At 34.7% G+C, this 15,116-nt stretch overlaps 1 protein-coding gene across 1 annotated transcript; it reads left to right on the forward strand.

The window, feature by feature from the left end:
• The first annotated feature begins 318 nt into the window (after positions 1-318).
• Positions 319-14,017, forward strand: tgm8 (transglutaminase 8). The gene is made up of 13 exons (XM_049479669.1): positions 319-572; positions 2,413-2,583; positions 4,499-4,741; positions 6,133-6,251; positions 6,618-6,746; positions 6,964-7,144; positions 8,233-8,362; positions 8,449-8,558; positions 9,435-9,677; positions 11,065-11,337; positions 11,701-11,864; positions 12,572-12,705; positions 13,521-14,017. The coding sequence occupies exons 1-13, from the start codon at positions 554-556 to the stop codon at positions 13,678-13,680; spliced, it is 2,076 nt and encodes a 691-aa protein (XP_049335626.1). The 5' UTR covers positions 319-553; the 3' UTR covers positions 13,681-14,017.
• The last annotated feature ends 1,099 nt before the right edge of the window (positions 14,018-15,116 follow it).

The raw sequence follows: 15,116 nt of genomic DNA on the forward strand, positions 1-15,116 counted from the left end.
AATAGATTAATCTCTCCTAATAGATTAATCCTGTCTGTAAAGACCACGGAGGATACACCTCTACTTAAGAAATTGTCTGGAAAACGGAGGAGGTATTGCATTACATTATTCATTATAAGAGGTGAATCTTATGAAATAGAAACCTGTTCATGAACTGATATCTTGCGTGACCTGGGGTTTTTTAACCAGCTTTATTTGTCATGAAGAACTGATTGTGTCACTCATCTGTCATCATCACTATATTCTGTGCTTCTAGTGATTAAGTGAGAAAGTGAAGGGGTGAGTTATGTGTAAGTGAGTACGGTTACACCCAGAATGTCCAAACTGCTGCAACCAGCAGACGGACGTCTCACACTCATACCGAGGAGATGAGACTGCACCCAAACCCCACTGATAAATCAAGAGATCTTCCTTTAGCAATTAAAAGATGATCATAGCAGGTGCTGATGGGTCAGAGGGGCAAGACCAGCCTTTATAAGCAGCATCTGCTACAGATCCTCCACCACAACTCTGCAGGATCCTGAGGAGAGAAGAACAGAGGAGAACAGAAGAAATGTATCGACCAACAAACAGTAAGTGAACTTCAACTTCACAGCAAAAAGGCAAGTGTTAAATTAACTCCCACAGAGTTGATTTTAACTCCTTTTCAGGGAGTTAAATCAACACTTTCAAAATAGTTAAACATTTAACACCTTGCCAGAGTTCCTTTTTAACTCACATTTGTGTTTCTTTAACTTCCTAAATTGTTACACTAACACTGGAAAGAGTTTGAAAAAAAATATTAATGAGAAGAAGATTGATATGACTTTTTATTATTTAATTATTATTCAGGACAGGTTAGCGTGTAATTTTCCATTGTATTTCTTAGTGCATTACCAACACTTTACCACAATTTACTGTACAAACAATGGTAACTTGCTCTTATAGCCTACAATATATTGGCTAGACAAGCAACCATTAAACAAAATATAACACAATACCCAACGGAAGGTAGATTTCACACTGATGGTAAATTAGGATCTGGGGACACACCCATTATGCAAATAATGTGTTTAACTGGGCGGAGTTTAATTAAATCTCTGTGGAGTTGGTCAGTATTTATTGGGTTTAGTGGGATTAACACTGAAATATTCAACTCTGTCAAATAACTCCAACACTGAACACCATTTAAAACTGAAAAAGTTGAAATTACACTTTGAGAGTGAAAATCCACTCCCAGCTGTTTAACTCTGAAATTTCAACACTCCTGTTTTTGCTGTGTATATGTGTTTTGTGTGTTTTTGTTAAATTGGATGTTTTTTGAGACCATGTTACCTTTCAATCACTTTATATACAGCATCATCTTTAGTGAAATATTGTTTCACTAAATATGAAAAAAAAAATATATATATATATATATATTATTAAAATGTATTGGTAAATATATGAAAAAGACAAAAAAAAAATGTCTTTAATTTCCTACAATTGTTAGAAATACATTTGAAATGTATCTCACATACTTTTTTTTTCCTACATTGCAATTGAATACTGAAATCATCCAGACTATGAATGAACACATACGAAATCTCATTTAGTAACTTAAAAGTCTTAAACAATCCAAAATACTGATGAGAGCCAGTTTCATCATACCATTTTTAATCATCTTTGAAACTGCACTTGAGGATGCATAAAAGCAAAAAGACTGAATTCTGAATTAATTCTGATTTGACCGTTCACATTCATTCCATATGTCCATGGATCGGATACGTATCCGATTTAGGACCACATATGAAAATGATTTAAATCTGATTTGAAAAAAAATCTGATTTGGCACATTCACACAGCCATGAACAAAATCAGATCTGAATCTGATTTTAGTCACTTCATCCTGTTAATGTGAACGTAGCCTATAAGACAAGATATATTTTCTTGATAAGTTCAGCACAGCTGTTAACTGAAAGCCTGAATTTCAGGTGACTCTACCTGAAAAAGGAAAAGGAAAAACTTTTTTCCTTATCATTTTTTTTTTGACTGGTACTGTATAAAGCAACAGAATTCCATATATATTTAATTTCCACAAAGGCTTAGCACTTTTTTGAAAATTATATTACTGATATTGTGTTAAAAGACAAGAAACTCTATAATCTGAATGTTCATTAAAGTTCATTTTCAGAATAATCAATTATGCCATATATTTTTATGTCCAGATCAAAAGCATTGTCGTGTATTTTATGTCATGCTCTGTTTCTTCTTCCTGAGGGAACATAGTTTTATGACAGTGCCACTCCCGGCGCGACGAGATGCAGGTTAAGCTAAACCTGTTTGCCACACCTGTCTGTTTCCACTACCCTCTTCCTGCCTCACAGATTTTAAAATAAAGATTTGTTTTCAGCTCAAATTCCTTAAAACCAGTCACAACTTGTACACTTTCAGATTTGTTAAAGGTGCAGCTCAACTGTGAGAAGAACAACAAGGAGCATCGCACTGATGACATCGCTCCGAACAAACTGATAGTGCGGAGAGGGAAACCCTTCCAGCTGACCTTCCTCACAGAGCGGCCCTTCCAACCAACGCAAGACTACTTCGAGATAACTGTGGAGACGGGTATGATACTCTACACTGAAATCTGACCAATCATAAATTTGCTTTGGTTGCCTTGTCCTGATTTAAGTCTGTACTCTGCTGTACAATACTTACATAAATCATATTAAATAAAGCATTTTGCATTAATTTTCACACTTGGTACAGTTAACTAAAGCTCTATTCGGATGGGATTAGTTTCTAAGGGGGACGTCTGTTAAAATATTTCACACTTGAAAAACAGGAGGACCAGTGAGTTTTTTTTTTAAGCTCCCTCGGTCACATGACATCGAGTTCAGTAGCTCCTCCATTTCCACTCGCTGTTGTGTTTTTACATGGATCTCCATGGAAACGCAGCACCCAAAGTGTAATTACGGTGCGCGGCAGTGGACAAATAGTTATTTTTTCAGAGATGTGAGTCCGGACGGGACTAAAATTACCGGAGGAGCACGGAGTTCAGAGAAAAACAGTAGATAATTCAGCCTATAATTTTCTCAGAGCACGTCTGAGAAAAACACATACATGGTCGTTCAGGACGGGAATAAAATCACAGAGGATAAAAACCCCCCATAAAAGAGAAATCTACCCCAGAACCCCATGAGAAACTAATCCCATCTTGATAGGGCTTTATTTTACTACCTCTTTACAAACTGGATGTTTTCCAGCTAAAAAGACTCAAGCTGTAAAGGGCTAGATCTATCTATCTATCTAGCACGTCTGGTCTTCAACCAGCCAAAACGGGCACATGTCACCCCGCTGCTCATTGAGCTCCACTGGCTACCAGTTGATGCTCGCTTCAAATTCAAAGCTCTTACAATCGCCTACAAGGTGATGTCAGAACAGGCTCCTTCCTACCTGCACTCGCTCCTGAAGGCTTACGCTACCTCCCGGCCGCTGCGCTCCTCCAATGAACGTCGCCTTGCTTTGCCAAACAAACATTCACACAAAGCAATCCAGACTGTTCTCATACAGAGTTCCCCAATGGTGGAACAAACTACCTTCCACTACCAGATCAGGAGAATCTCTCACTATCTTTAATAGACTCCTGAAGACAGAGCTCTTCAAAGAGCTCTTACTCTCCTAACACCTCTAACTAACTACCTTCTACTACCAGATCAGGAGAATCTCTCGCTATCTTTAATAAACTCCTGAAGACAGAGCTCTTCAAAGAGCACTTACTCTCTTAACACCTCTAACACACTAACTACTTCTAACCTCATTTCCTTCTTCCCCTCCTTCACTCCTCTATCCTTTTATTTCCCTTCGACCTCCTTTAAGCCCATCTAAAATGGTTTATCTTAATTCCTATTACTTTTGTACTTGACTTTTGTAAGTCGCTTTGGACAAAAGCGTCTGCCAAATGTAATGTAATGTAATCTATCTATCTATCTATCTATCTATCTATCTATCTATCTATCTATCTATCTATCTATCTATCTATCTATCTATCTATCTACATTTCTCCTCTCTCCTCTCCCTGTCTTTCTTATTACCTCTTCCCCTTTTCACATTTCCTCCATCCCTTCTTTCAAATTCAAAACCCAGCTTCTGAACTCCTTATTTGTCTAAGTTTCTTGCTTTAAACATTTAAACAGACTCTTCACTCGCTGCCTAATATATCCATATCTTGATAGGTGCCACTATATTTGAGAATAATCAGTTTTACAATTCACCTGCCAGTGGTGTTAATGTTATGGCTGTTATGGCACCTGCTTCCTATCTGCATGTAGCACTTGTCCCCTATCTTTTACTGCTTAAATATCCTCAAGGCCTCGTTATGTTAACTTCGCAGTTCCTTCAAAGCTGTAGTACGCCAATAAGTCAACCTTGCAAAATTGTATGGTAGTCATTTTATAAAATGACAGGGTATCATAGAAGATGAATTTGAAGTATGAGCTTTTTTACAACAATAAACTTGTTATTTATGTTTTTATTTAAGGTCCGAATGCATCTGAATCAAAAGGCACAAAGTCATCTTTTGGATTTCAAGCTCGTTCTGGTCCTGGAAAACCCTGGAGCATGCAGCTGATCAGCAGCACAACCACAAGCTTCACAGTGTCCATCTGCCCTCCAGCCAACGCCTGTGTAGGACTCTACTCTCTGTCTGTGAAGACGACACCCAGCAGCGCATCATTAACTGCGTTAGGATCACTGATCATTCTGTTTAACCCCTGGTGTGAAGGTAAAATAAAGCTTTCTGCTTTTCTTTAGTACAGCGCTCACTTATCTTTATTCTGGAGATCTGTCTTCCTAAAGGATTCAATTCTGATACAAACCTAAAAAATACAAAAAATGTAAGATATTAATTTTATATATTAATAACTGCAACAATATTGTTAGTTTAAGGAAATTAACTAATGCCACTGAAATAATAATTTTGAAATTGAAATTAAAATGAAATTACACTCTTCTGAAAGAGCATAAAACTTCAATTAATGATAATAATAATTTTTATATCTGGTAGATGACTCTGTGTTTAACTGTGTCTCTGGTAGATGACTCTGTTTTTAACTGTGTCTGTGGTAGATGACTGTGTTTAACTGTGTCTCTGGTAGATGACTGTGTTTAACTGTTTCTCTGGTAGATGACTCTGTTTTTAACTGTGTCTGTGGTAGATGACTGTGTTTAACTGTGTCTCTGGTAGATGACTCTGTGTTTAACTGTGTCTCTGGTAGATGACTCTGTGTTTAACTGTGTCTCTGGTAGATGACTGTGTTTAACCTTGTCTCTGGTAGATGACTCTGTGTTTAACTGTATCTGTGGTAGATGACTCTGTGTTTAACTGTGTCTCTGGTAGATGACTCTGTGTTTAACTGTGTCTCTGGTAGATGACTATGTTTAACTGTGTCTCTTGTAGATGACTCTGTTTTTAACTGTGTCTGTGGTAGATGACGGTGTTTAACTGTGTCTCTGGTAGATGACTCTGTGTTTAACTGTGTCTCTGGTAGATGACTCTGTGTTTAACTGTGTCTCTGGTAGATGAATGTGTTTAACTGTGTCTCTGGTAGATGAATGTGTTTAACTGTGTCTCTGGTAGATGACTGTGTTTAACCGTGTCTCTGGTAGATGACAGTGTATAACCGTGTATCTGGTAGATGACTGTGTTTAACTATATCTGTGGTAGATGACTGTGTTTAACTGTGTCTGTGGTAGATGACTATGTTTAACTGTGTCTCTGGTAAATGACTGTGTTTAACCGTGTCTCTGGTAGATGACTGTGTTTAACTGTGTCTCTGGTAGATGACTCTGTGTTTAACTGTGTCTCTGGTAGATGACTCTGTGTTTAACAGTGTCTCTGGTAGATGACTGTGTTTAACTGTGTCTGTGGTAGATGACTGTGTGTTTAACTGTGTCTCTGGTAGATGACTCTGTGTTTAACTGTGTCTCTGGTAGATGACTCTGTGTTTAACTGTGTCTCTGGTAGATGACTCTGTGTTTAACTGTGTCTTTGGTAGATGACTGTGTTTAACTGTGTCTCTGGTAGATGACTCTGTGTTTAACTGTGTCTCTGGTAGATGACTGTGTTTAACTGTGTCTGTGGTAGATGACTGTGTTTAACTGTGTCTCTGGTAGATGACTCTGTGTACATGGTGAAGGAGGAGGAGAGGAGGGAGTATGTGATGAGTGAACAGGGGATGCTGTACACAGGCAGCTCGGACAGTATTCATGCTGTAGGCTGGGACTTTGGACAGGTAAGAGACAGACAGTCTGTCAATGATTTGGCAACATTTAGCCTTTTTTTTTTAGATAAAAAATCTAAAGTCATTTTTTTTAATTCTGTAAATTTAAAACTAACACTAACTCTTTTTACTTATATGTTTTAATATTTTAATAATGTATATTGATCTATTTGTCCTATGTATTTTCATGCATTTTAAGTAAATTGCATTCCATATTGAATTCCATAATATATACAATGAAATGCATTTTAAAATATACTGTCTATATATCTTAAAGTACATTAATATGCAGTTGGTTCAATATATATATATATATATATATATATATTGATATAGTGAGACTTATTAATTTAACTATGACCTTTTGTTTTTCATCAGTTTGAGGATGACGTTATTGACATTTGCCTGAAGCTCCTGGACAAAAATCCAAAATGTGTAAGAAATGCAGCAGAGGATTTTTCTGCACGCTGCAGCCCCATCTATGTCGGCCGGGTGGTCAGTGCCATGGTATGTACCTAAATTAATTTATTCTTCCATTTATTTTATTTTATTTAAGAAATATATTGAATCATTAATAATTTTTACTGTTTTCTTATAATGAATAATATATATATATATATTTTTATTCTGTACTGATTGAGTTTTATTTAATATAATATTAATACTGATCTTGGATCAGGTCAGATGTGTTTATGTGTGGTTGTTTTTCTCGCTCATCCTGTAGATAAATGTGAATGATTATGATAACGGCGTGCTGGCCGGGAGATGGGACGGATCGTACAGTGATGGGGTGAATCCGGGGTCCTGGAGCAGCAGTGTGGAGATTTTACGGAAGTGGATTCAGAACGGATGTGGTCCAGTGAAGTACGGACAGTGCTGGGTCTTTGCGGCTGTCATGTGTACAGGTGAAAAAATCAGAAAAAGAAAAAACTAATTACTAATTTATATACAGTAGCTCTATTCACAGCCAAATCACCAAAAATATATATATATTTTAGAGCATATCGTCGCTGCCCAATGAAAACAGGTATCTCTAAGATGGCAACTTTATAAGAGAGAGATAAAACCTACTTAACTTTCAATGGAAGTCAATGTAAAAAGAGTTTATTTTTAGGTCATTTTAGACCATTTCTGTTGGTCCATTCATCAAGAAATTTTAAACAGTGTTGTGTGTTCAAATTATGCAGTAAACTAAAAATCCACAAAAATGGAAATGCTTGTTTTTTATTGGACAACGACGATATTTAGAACAGTTTGGTTTACATTATCTTCCTGGTGTGCGTTTCCCAAGAACTTCCTTTAAAATGATGAGCATTTCTCAAAAGTTACATAGTACTTAAACTCATTCATAGCCCATGATTAATCTGACCCTCTCATAACTCCATAAAAAGTCTATTTATACACAGTTCCACCTAAAAAAACACACAAGTTAAAAAAAATAAATAAATCAGAGATGTGCTGGTTTTACGCATTTATATATAAGAACACACATACATTCATACAAGTCAACATCTAGTAAACAACAGAAATGCTCATTTGATTTATTGTTGTTGACACAATAAATCATCCATGTAATTAGATGTGACACTTTTATTGATTTAAACTATAAGAAATATATATTAATTATATATTAATTCTAGACATTTAGATGACTTTTGTAACTTTGTAGATTAAGAAGGTTTTTGGAAAACGGGAGCAAAATAGTTTGTTTTAAAATTACATCATTCCTAAAATTGTTCATAAATCACTAAGTTCATTTATTGACAGTTAATACAATAAAATTTCATAACCTCTAAAGACCCAGTGTCCACTACAATGAACATATAATAAAAATAGAACATAAGACATAAGAACAAAAACACAGAAAATATTAAATATGTTTTATTGTGAATATTGTGAATCTCAAAATTGTGACTTAATAGAAGACACCAAATGAATAGGCTTTTCATAATATAACGTGTTATATGTTATATATATATATATGTTTTTTTAGTGCTGAGGTGTTTAGGAATTCCTTGCCGCGTCGTCACCAACTTTGACTCAGCTCACGACACCAACACCAACCTCACGGTGGATGTGTTTATTAATGAGAATGGAGTTGAGGAGAAGGAAGACAGTATATGGTAAGACTGAAATACACAGAACACATTACAAAGAACATACTACTTTTATATTTTATTTTTTAAACAACTTTCCTGTTTCTTTGCAGGAACTTCCATGTGTGGGTGGAGGCCTGGATGAAGCGACCTGATATCTCTGACTCATCCTTATATGACGGCTGGCAGGTCCTGGATCCAACTCCACAGGAGAAGAGTGAAGGTACTGCTTAATATATAGCTATTTTAGTTAATGCCATAAAACTACCTGACTCTAGAGTTTTTGGTGATATTTAAGTCAAGTTCAGCATTGTACTATTAGGAGTCTGCTATATATATATGTGTATATATGTGTATATACACATATATACACACACACATATATATATATATATATATATATATATATATATATATATATATATATATATATATATATATATATATATATATTAATATATTAATGCAGCTATTGTGTCTGAGTGCAGTGCATGTGAAAGAGGGGCTGCTGAGCTTCCTATCCCATTATGCACCACTGGTGTATTTTTAAGCACAACATGCAATCTATACAGCTCTTGGGAAAAAAAATAAGAGACCACTTACAAATGATGAGTTTCTTTGATTTTACCAAATTAAAAAACCTCTTGAATATAATCAAGAGGAAGATGGATGATCACAAGCCATCAAACCACTAAGCTGAACTGCTTGAATATTTGCACCAGGAGTAAAGGCAAAAAAAGCAGTTATCCAAAAGCAGTGTGTAAGACTGGTGGAGGAGAACATTAAAAAACAGGGTTATTCCACCAAATATTGATTTCTGAACTCTTAAAACTTGAACTATGAATATGAACTTCTTTTCTTTGTAGTATTTGAGGTCTGAAAGCTCTGCATCATTTTTTGTTATTTCAGCCATTTCTCATTTTCTGCAAATAAATACTCTAAATGACAATATTTTTATTTGGAATTTGGAAGAATTTGGTCCTTCGTTTATAGAATAAAACAATAATGTTAATTTTACTCAAACATATACCTATAAATAGCAAAATACTTTTTCAAGCACTGACTATAACTGTATACTTTTATATCTCATTCATTCCAGGATCTTACTGCTGTGGTCCAGCTCCACTGAAGGCCATCCTAGAGGGTCACACCAATCTGAAGTATGACGTTCCCTTCGTCTTCGCAGAGGTAAACGCAGATGTAGTGAAATGGATTGTGCATCCTGATGGCTCCAGGAAAAAGCTCCGGACAGACACGTCCAGCGTCGGGAATCGCATCAGCACTAAAGCTGTGGGGACTGACAGAAGACTGGACATCACCAACCTCTACAAACACCAAGAAGGTTCGTCTGAAATCAGATAGGCTTCTTTGCAAAGACGAGTAGAGTGGGAACTAGAATTTCAGTACCCTTAAATCAGAGTGAAAATACATCTGTATATGTTTTTAATCTGTTAGGTCACCAAATCTTACTCTATAAAACAGGATGCAGCTCATCTTATTAGTGCTTTTAAATACAGTACATTCACATTATCAGGCTGAAGCGACTCAAAGATTTATCTATTTTTGCTTTGGCACAAGTTTTAAACCAGGTAGCAGTCAGTTAGTGAGGTGAGGCCCTAGTGAAAAAGTTTAGTTTAGTGTATTTAAATATAATAATAATGTTCTTGAACTGAATATGCAGAATAATTAAAGTATACATTTTCTACTTATACATACATTTTTACCTGATTAATCTTTAAAATAAAAATTCAGTATACTAAAGTATAAAAAAGTATACTTTATTTGTGCTAATTTTGTGCTGGTAATGTAATTAATAAAAAAGATGTGATATAATGCTTAGTATTATTATTTAATGAAACTTTTATTTTATACCCTTTTAATGATAAAAGTATACTTTTACTAAATTTGTCCTATAAAACTGTACTTTAGTCAAATTTGCTACCAAAACATTAATTTTGTGTTAAACTGCCAAATTAAAACTGTGATGATTAACTTTTATGTGTTAAAATTCTTACGTTTTTTTTTTATAAATATATGTTTAGTGTAATTGTCATTGGTAAAGCCGCCTATATTCTTATTTTTTTATGTTCAATTAACGACTGTATCCCTTATTATTGTTGTCATAACTTTAACTTTTGCTTTGTGCCTCTTTATCTCTGTATGAAAAGCGTTGTTGAGAATTTAAAAAAGCGCTATATAAATAATTAATTAATTAATTAATTAAGTTTACTTTAGTTAGTTTAGTGTAGGTAAAATAACTTTAACAGCTGATTCTTTCAGCAAGAAGATATTCAGCTTTTGTGTTTACCAGTTTATATACAGTATACTCCTCAAAATGATTGTGATGTTAAAATCTATATTTTAATGACACTTTTAATATGTTTTTAATGTTCGGTTGCACAGCTCACACAAATATATTTAAATTGTATTAAATAGTGGTGAAAAAGCTGTAATTCTCAGGTATAAATATATATAAAATGTGTTCTCAGTATAAATGTAGAACACATTGACTGTATATAATTATAATAATTTAATTACAAACAAGTTTTAAGTACAAATGAGTAATTAAGTTCTAAAATCACATAACTTAAGTACAGTCCTACTTCAGCATAATTTAAGTATCCTTTTTTTTCCACAAGGGGGTTTATTGGCTTAGTTAAATGGGGAGAAACAATGTAAATTCAGAAAAGTCTATAAGCTCTGTGCTTCATATCGTTCTGTTAATGCAGGTTCAAAAGCAGAAAGAGATGAATTCAACAACGCCATGAGAAACATGGGTCTTTCTGAGGATCCAGCTCCTGCAGCCGTAGTAATGAAGATTGAGGAGGTTGTAAAGCCAGTAACTGGATCAGATATCAAGCTGAATTTGACTCTCCGTAACACTGGCTCCACCCCTCAGACTCTTATTCTCCAGATAAATGCACAGACCATGAGGTACACCGGAACCCCCTCAGGAAACATCTACAAGGACCAGAAAGAGATTCAACTACAACCTAATAAAGGTGGATACAACTGTCAATTTTTATTCTCAAACAGGTGCATCTCAAAATATTTGAATATCATTTAAAAGTTACTTTATTTAAGTAATTCAGTTCAAAATGTAAAACTCATATATTATATAGATGTATTAAACACACAGAGTGATCTGTTTTAAGCCTTTAGTTCTTTTCTTTTTAATGATTATGGTTTACGGCCAATGAATATTATATAAGACCGATTGGTACTGTTGGCAGTGTGGGCAGTGTGCCAAGTCCTGCTGGAAAATGAAATCCGCATCTCCAAGAATGTGCTGTAAGATGGCTAGTAGTGATATTAGAGTTTTGATTAGTTAATCCATACTAACAGTGTATCTGTGTTCATTCCAGAGCAAAGCGTTCCCATCACCATTCCTTTCGCTGATTATGGAGAGAAAATGCTCAATAACAACAGCATTAAAGTTTCTGCAGTGGCCAAGAATGCAAAAGACCCTAAAGAGGTTTACATGGCTGACAAAGACATAGTCCCACACAGCCCACCACTTACTATCACAGTGAGTATGATTTATTGGAATATATCAGTAAAACCTGAATATTGATACCAAATTCATGTTTTTTTTTTCTAGAAATCAGATCAGAACGAGTTATATGGAATTTAAAACATTTCATTAAAGCATTATATTGTTAGAAAGGTTGGAACAGACTGTAGAAGCAATAATTAACTTTTAAAGGGAGCTAGTTTAGTTTTATTTCCAGAACTAATTCAGCACATTCAACTGATGTTGTTTTATTCTATAAACTATGGACATTTCTCCCAAATTCTAAATAAAAATATTGTCATTTAGAGCATTTGTTTGCAGAAAATGAGAAATGGCTGAAATAACAAAAAAGATGCAGAGCTTTCAGACCTTTTTTCAGACCAAATAATGCAAAGAAAACAGGTTCATATTCATAAAGTTTTAAGGGTTCAGAAATAATCAATATTTGGTGAAATAAAACCCTGGTTTTTAATCACAGTTTTTTCATGCATCTTGGCATCATGTTCTCCTCCACCAGTCTTACACACTGCTTTTGGATAACTTTATGCTGCTTTACTCCTGGTGCAAAAAGTCAAGCAGTTCAGCTTAGTTTGATGGCTTGTTTTCAATTTGGTAAAATTTAAGAAACTTCTAATTTTTAAGTGGTCTCTTATTTTTTTCCAGAGCTGTATACATAAATATATGATATTAATAAATGCCATACTGTTTTCTCTCTTTACCAGGTGAAAGGAACAGCTGTTCTGTATAATGATCTTATCGTAGAGGTGATGTTTGAGAATCCTCTGTCTGAAACCCTGAAGAACTGCTCCATCACACTGGCAGGAAGCGGCCTGCTGTCATCGCCGGAGATAAGCCAGTAAGATACACATGCTTACAGTATACATTTATATACTGTGATTTATTACATAATTTATTACAGAAATGAACAAAAATGACAGTAAAGGCATCATGATCCTGGATTCATATCAGTGAACCTCAGATCACAGTGGTAGTGCTGAGAACCTAATCCCATCCGGAAAGGGCTTAAGACTTTATGATTTTTAAATTCTGTGAAACTAACATTAATAAATCAATAATTCCTGGTATTTGCTTATTTAGGAGTATTTTATCTTCTTCAGTAACACAGATTCTGTGAAATATTGTAGAGAATTGCCTTATATGATATATTAAGTATTGCAGAATCACAGTATCATGATATCATCGTTATTATAGGCAGTGTATCCTTATAATATTGTATCGAGAGATGAGATTTGGGATGTGATTCTTATCCCTGGTTCTAATGAGTGGGTTGGGTAATTGGCCTTCCATAAATAGGAATTTATTTCAATTCAATTCAATTCAATTCAATTTTATTTATATAGCGCTTTTTACAACAAAGGTTGTCACAAAGCTGCTTTACAGGAAAAACAGGTCCACGCCTCTTATGAGCAGCACCACAGAGATGCCAATTTTATGGTGACACAGTGGCAAGGAAAAACTCCCTTTAAGAGGAAGAAACCTTGGAAGGAACCAAGACTCCGAGGTCCGAGGAACCCATCCTACTCGGGTTGACCCGCTCAGTACAAACAAACAACAAACAAATAACAGAACAAAAACTGTACAGAGAATAATTTCTACAGAAAAAAACAGTATAAGTTAAGAGAACTAATGCAGGTTTTCTTGTTCGCACAGGATTGCGACGCTCAACGCAGGACAAAGAGTGAGAGTCATCGTGACGTTTCAGCCCTACAGGACTGGCCTCAAGAAACTGGTGGCTGATTTCCAGTGCTCAAACTTCACTAAAATCAACGCCAGCTGCAACATTGACGTCAAACCATCCAGCCGCAACTGAGTAAAAATTGCATTTCGTGGTTATAAAATGTTCATTAAAAAGGACAAGACTGAAGCGTTTAGATAACGTCTATGGAAGTCCTTGTGCTGCACTATATGGATAAAGGTTTGGGGATGCCTGCTTATTTATTGTTTCTTCTTCTTTTTTAGTTTATTCTGGTTTTGTTGGAATTGGAACTGCACTGTCATCAGATTTTGACTTAAAGCACTAGATCATCCCAGAAGTACTGAATGAAATAACACTAATCAATCAAGAGAGTGAGATAAAACACTGTGTATAACTCTAAACACAATGTCATGTCTGGTCTGAACATGTTAAAATAAAAGTTTTAAATGTGTCTCATCCTCTTTTCTCATTTTTGGTGGAATAGAGAATGCTGCGTTTATATGTATTAACACTAAATAGACATAAACTAAACTTCACTGTATTTATTTATTAAAGGACATATACTATTTAATAACACCCATTACCTTATATTCATACATATTTATATGGCCTATATTCTATATTTCTGTCCTATCTATCCTTTTACCATTACATTTCCATGATTTTCTGCATCCACAGCAGGCTCCTGACAGCAACATGTGGTCTGGACCTGGGCCATATCTGCCACTTACTAGTGATCCACATACCACTTAAGATGATGGACTAGATCTAGTTGTTGAACTAGTGGTTGAGTGGTGATGTTAACATATGACGATATTAATGTTAATTAAATTGATTAACAAGGTTTTAATGTCTTACTGTTATATGTATAATATACTAGTGCATCTCAAAAAATGAGAATATAAATGAAAAGTTACTTTATTCCAGTAATTCAGTTAAAAATGTGAAACTCTTATATTATATAGATGTATTAAACACACAGAGTGATCTATTTTAAGCGTTTATTTAGTTTATTGTTGATGAATTTTATGAAGATTTCATTTTTCAGCAGGACTGCCAAAAGTACCAATTGGTCTCATAATATTCTATTTTTCTGAGACACTGATTTTTGGGTTTTCATTGGCTGTAAGCCATAATCATCATCAATAAAAGGAATAAATGCTTAAAATAGATCACTCAGTGTGTAAAACATCTACATAATATGAGTTTCACATTTTAAACTGAATTACTGAAATAAAGTAACTTTTCAATGATATATATTTTTTTAATTGCACCTGTATCACTTTATTATTTTTATCATCAGGATCATTACAGTATCGTTCTGATACCAGCAACTTATGTACATATAGTGACTCATTTCAGCCAGACTGTGTGTGTGTATGTATGGAGAGAGAGAGAGAGAGAGAATTATTGTGACCTATATGTTACAATACATAAAAAATATATACTTTGCAAAATTCACTGCTGCTTTTCTCGCCCGTGTAGATTGGCACTATATACAAGAAGTGTAACTTTTCATCCATTTACCCAACTCAGTAAACTGACAATAT

The sequence above is a fragment of the Astyanax mexicanus genome, chromosome 5, assembly GCF_023375975.1.
Source record: "Astyanax mexicanus isolate ESR-SI-001 chromosome 5, AstMex3_surface, whole genome shotgun sequence".
Taxonomy (NCBI): Eukaryota; Metazoa; Chordata; class Actinopteri; order Characiformes; family Acestrorhamphidae; genus Astyanax; species Astyanax mexicanus.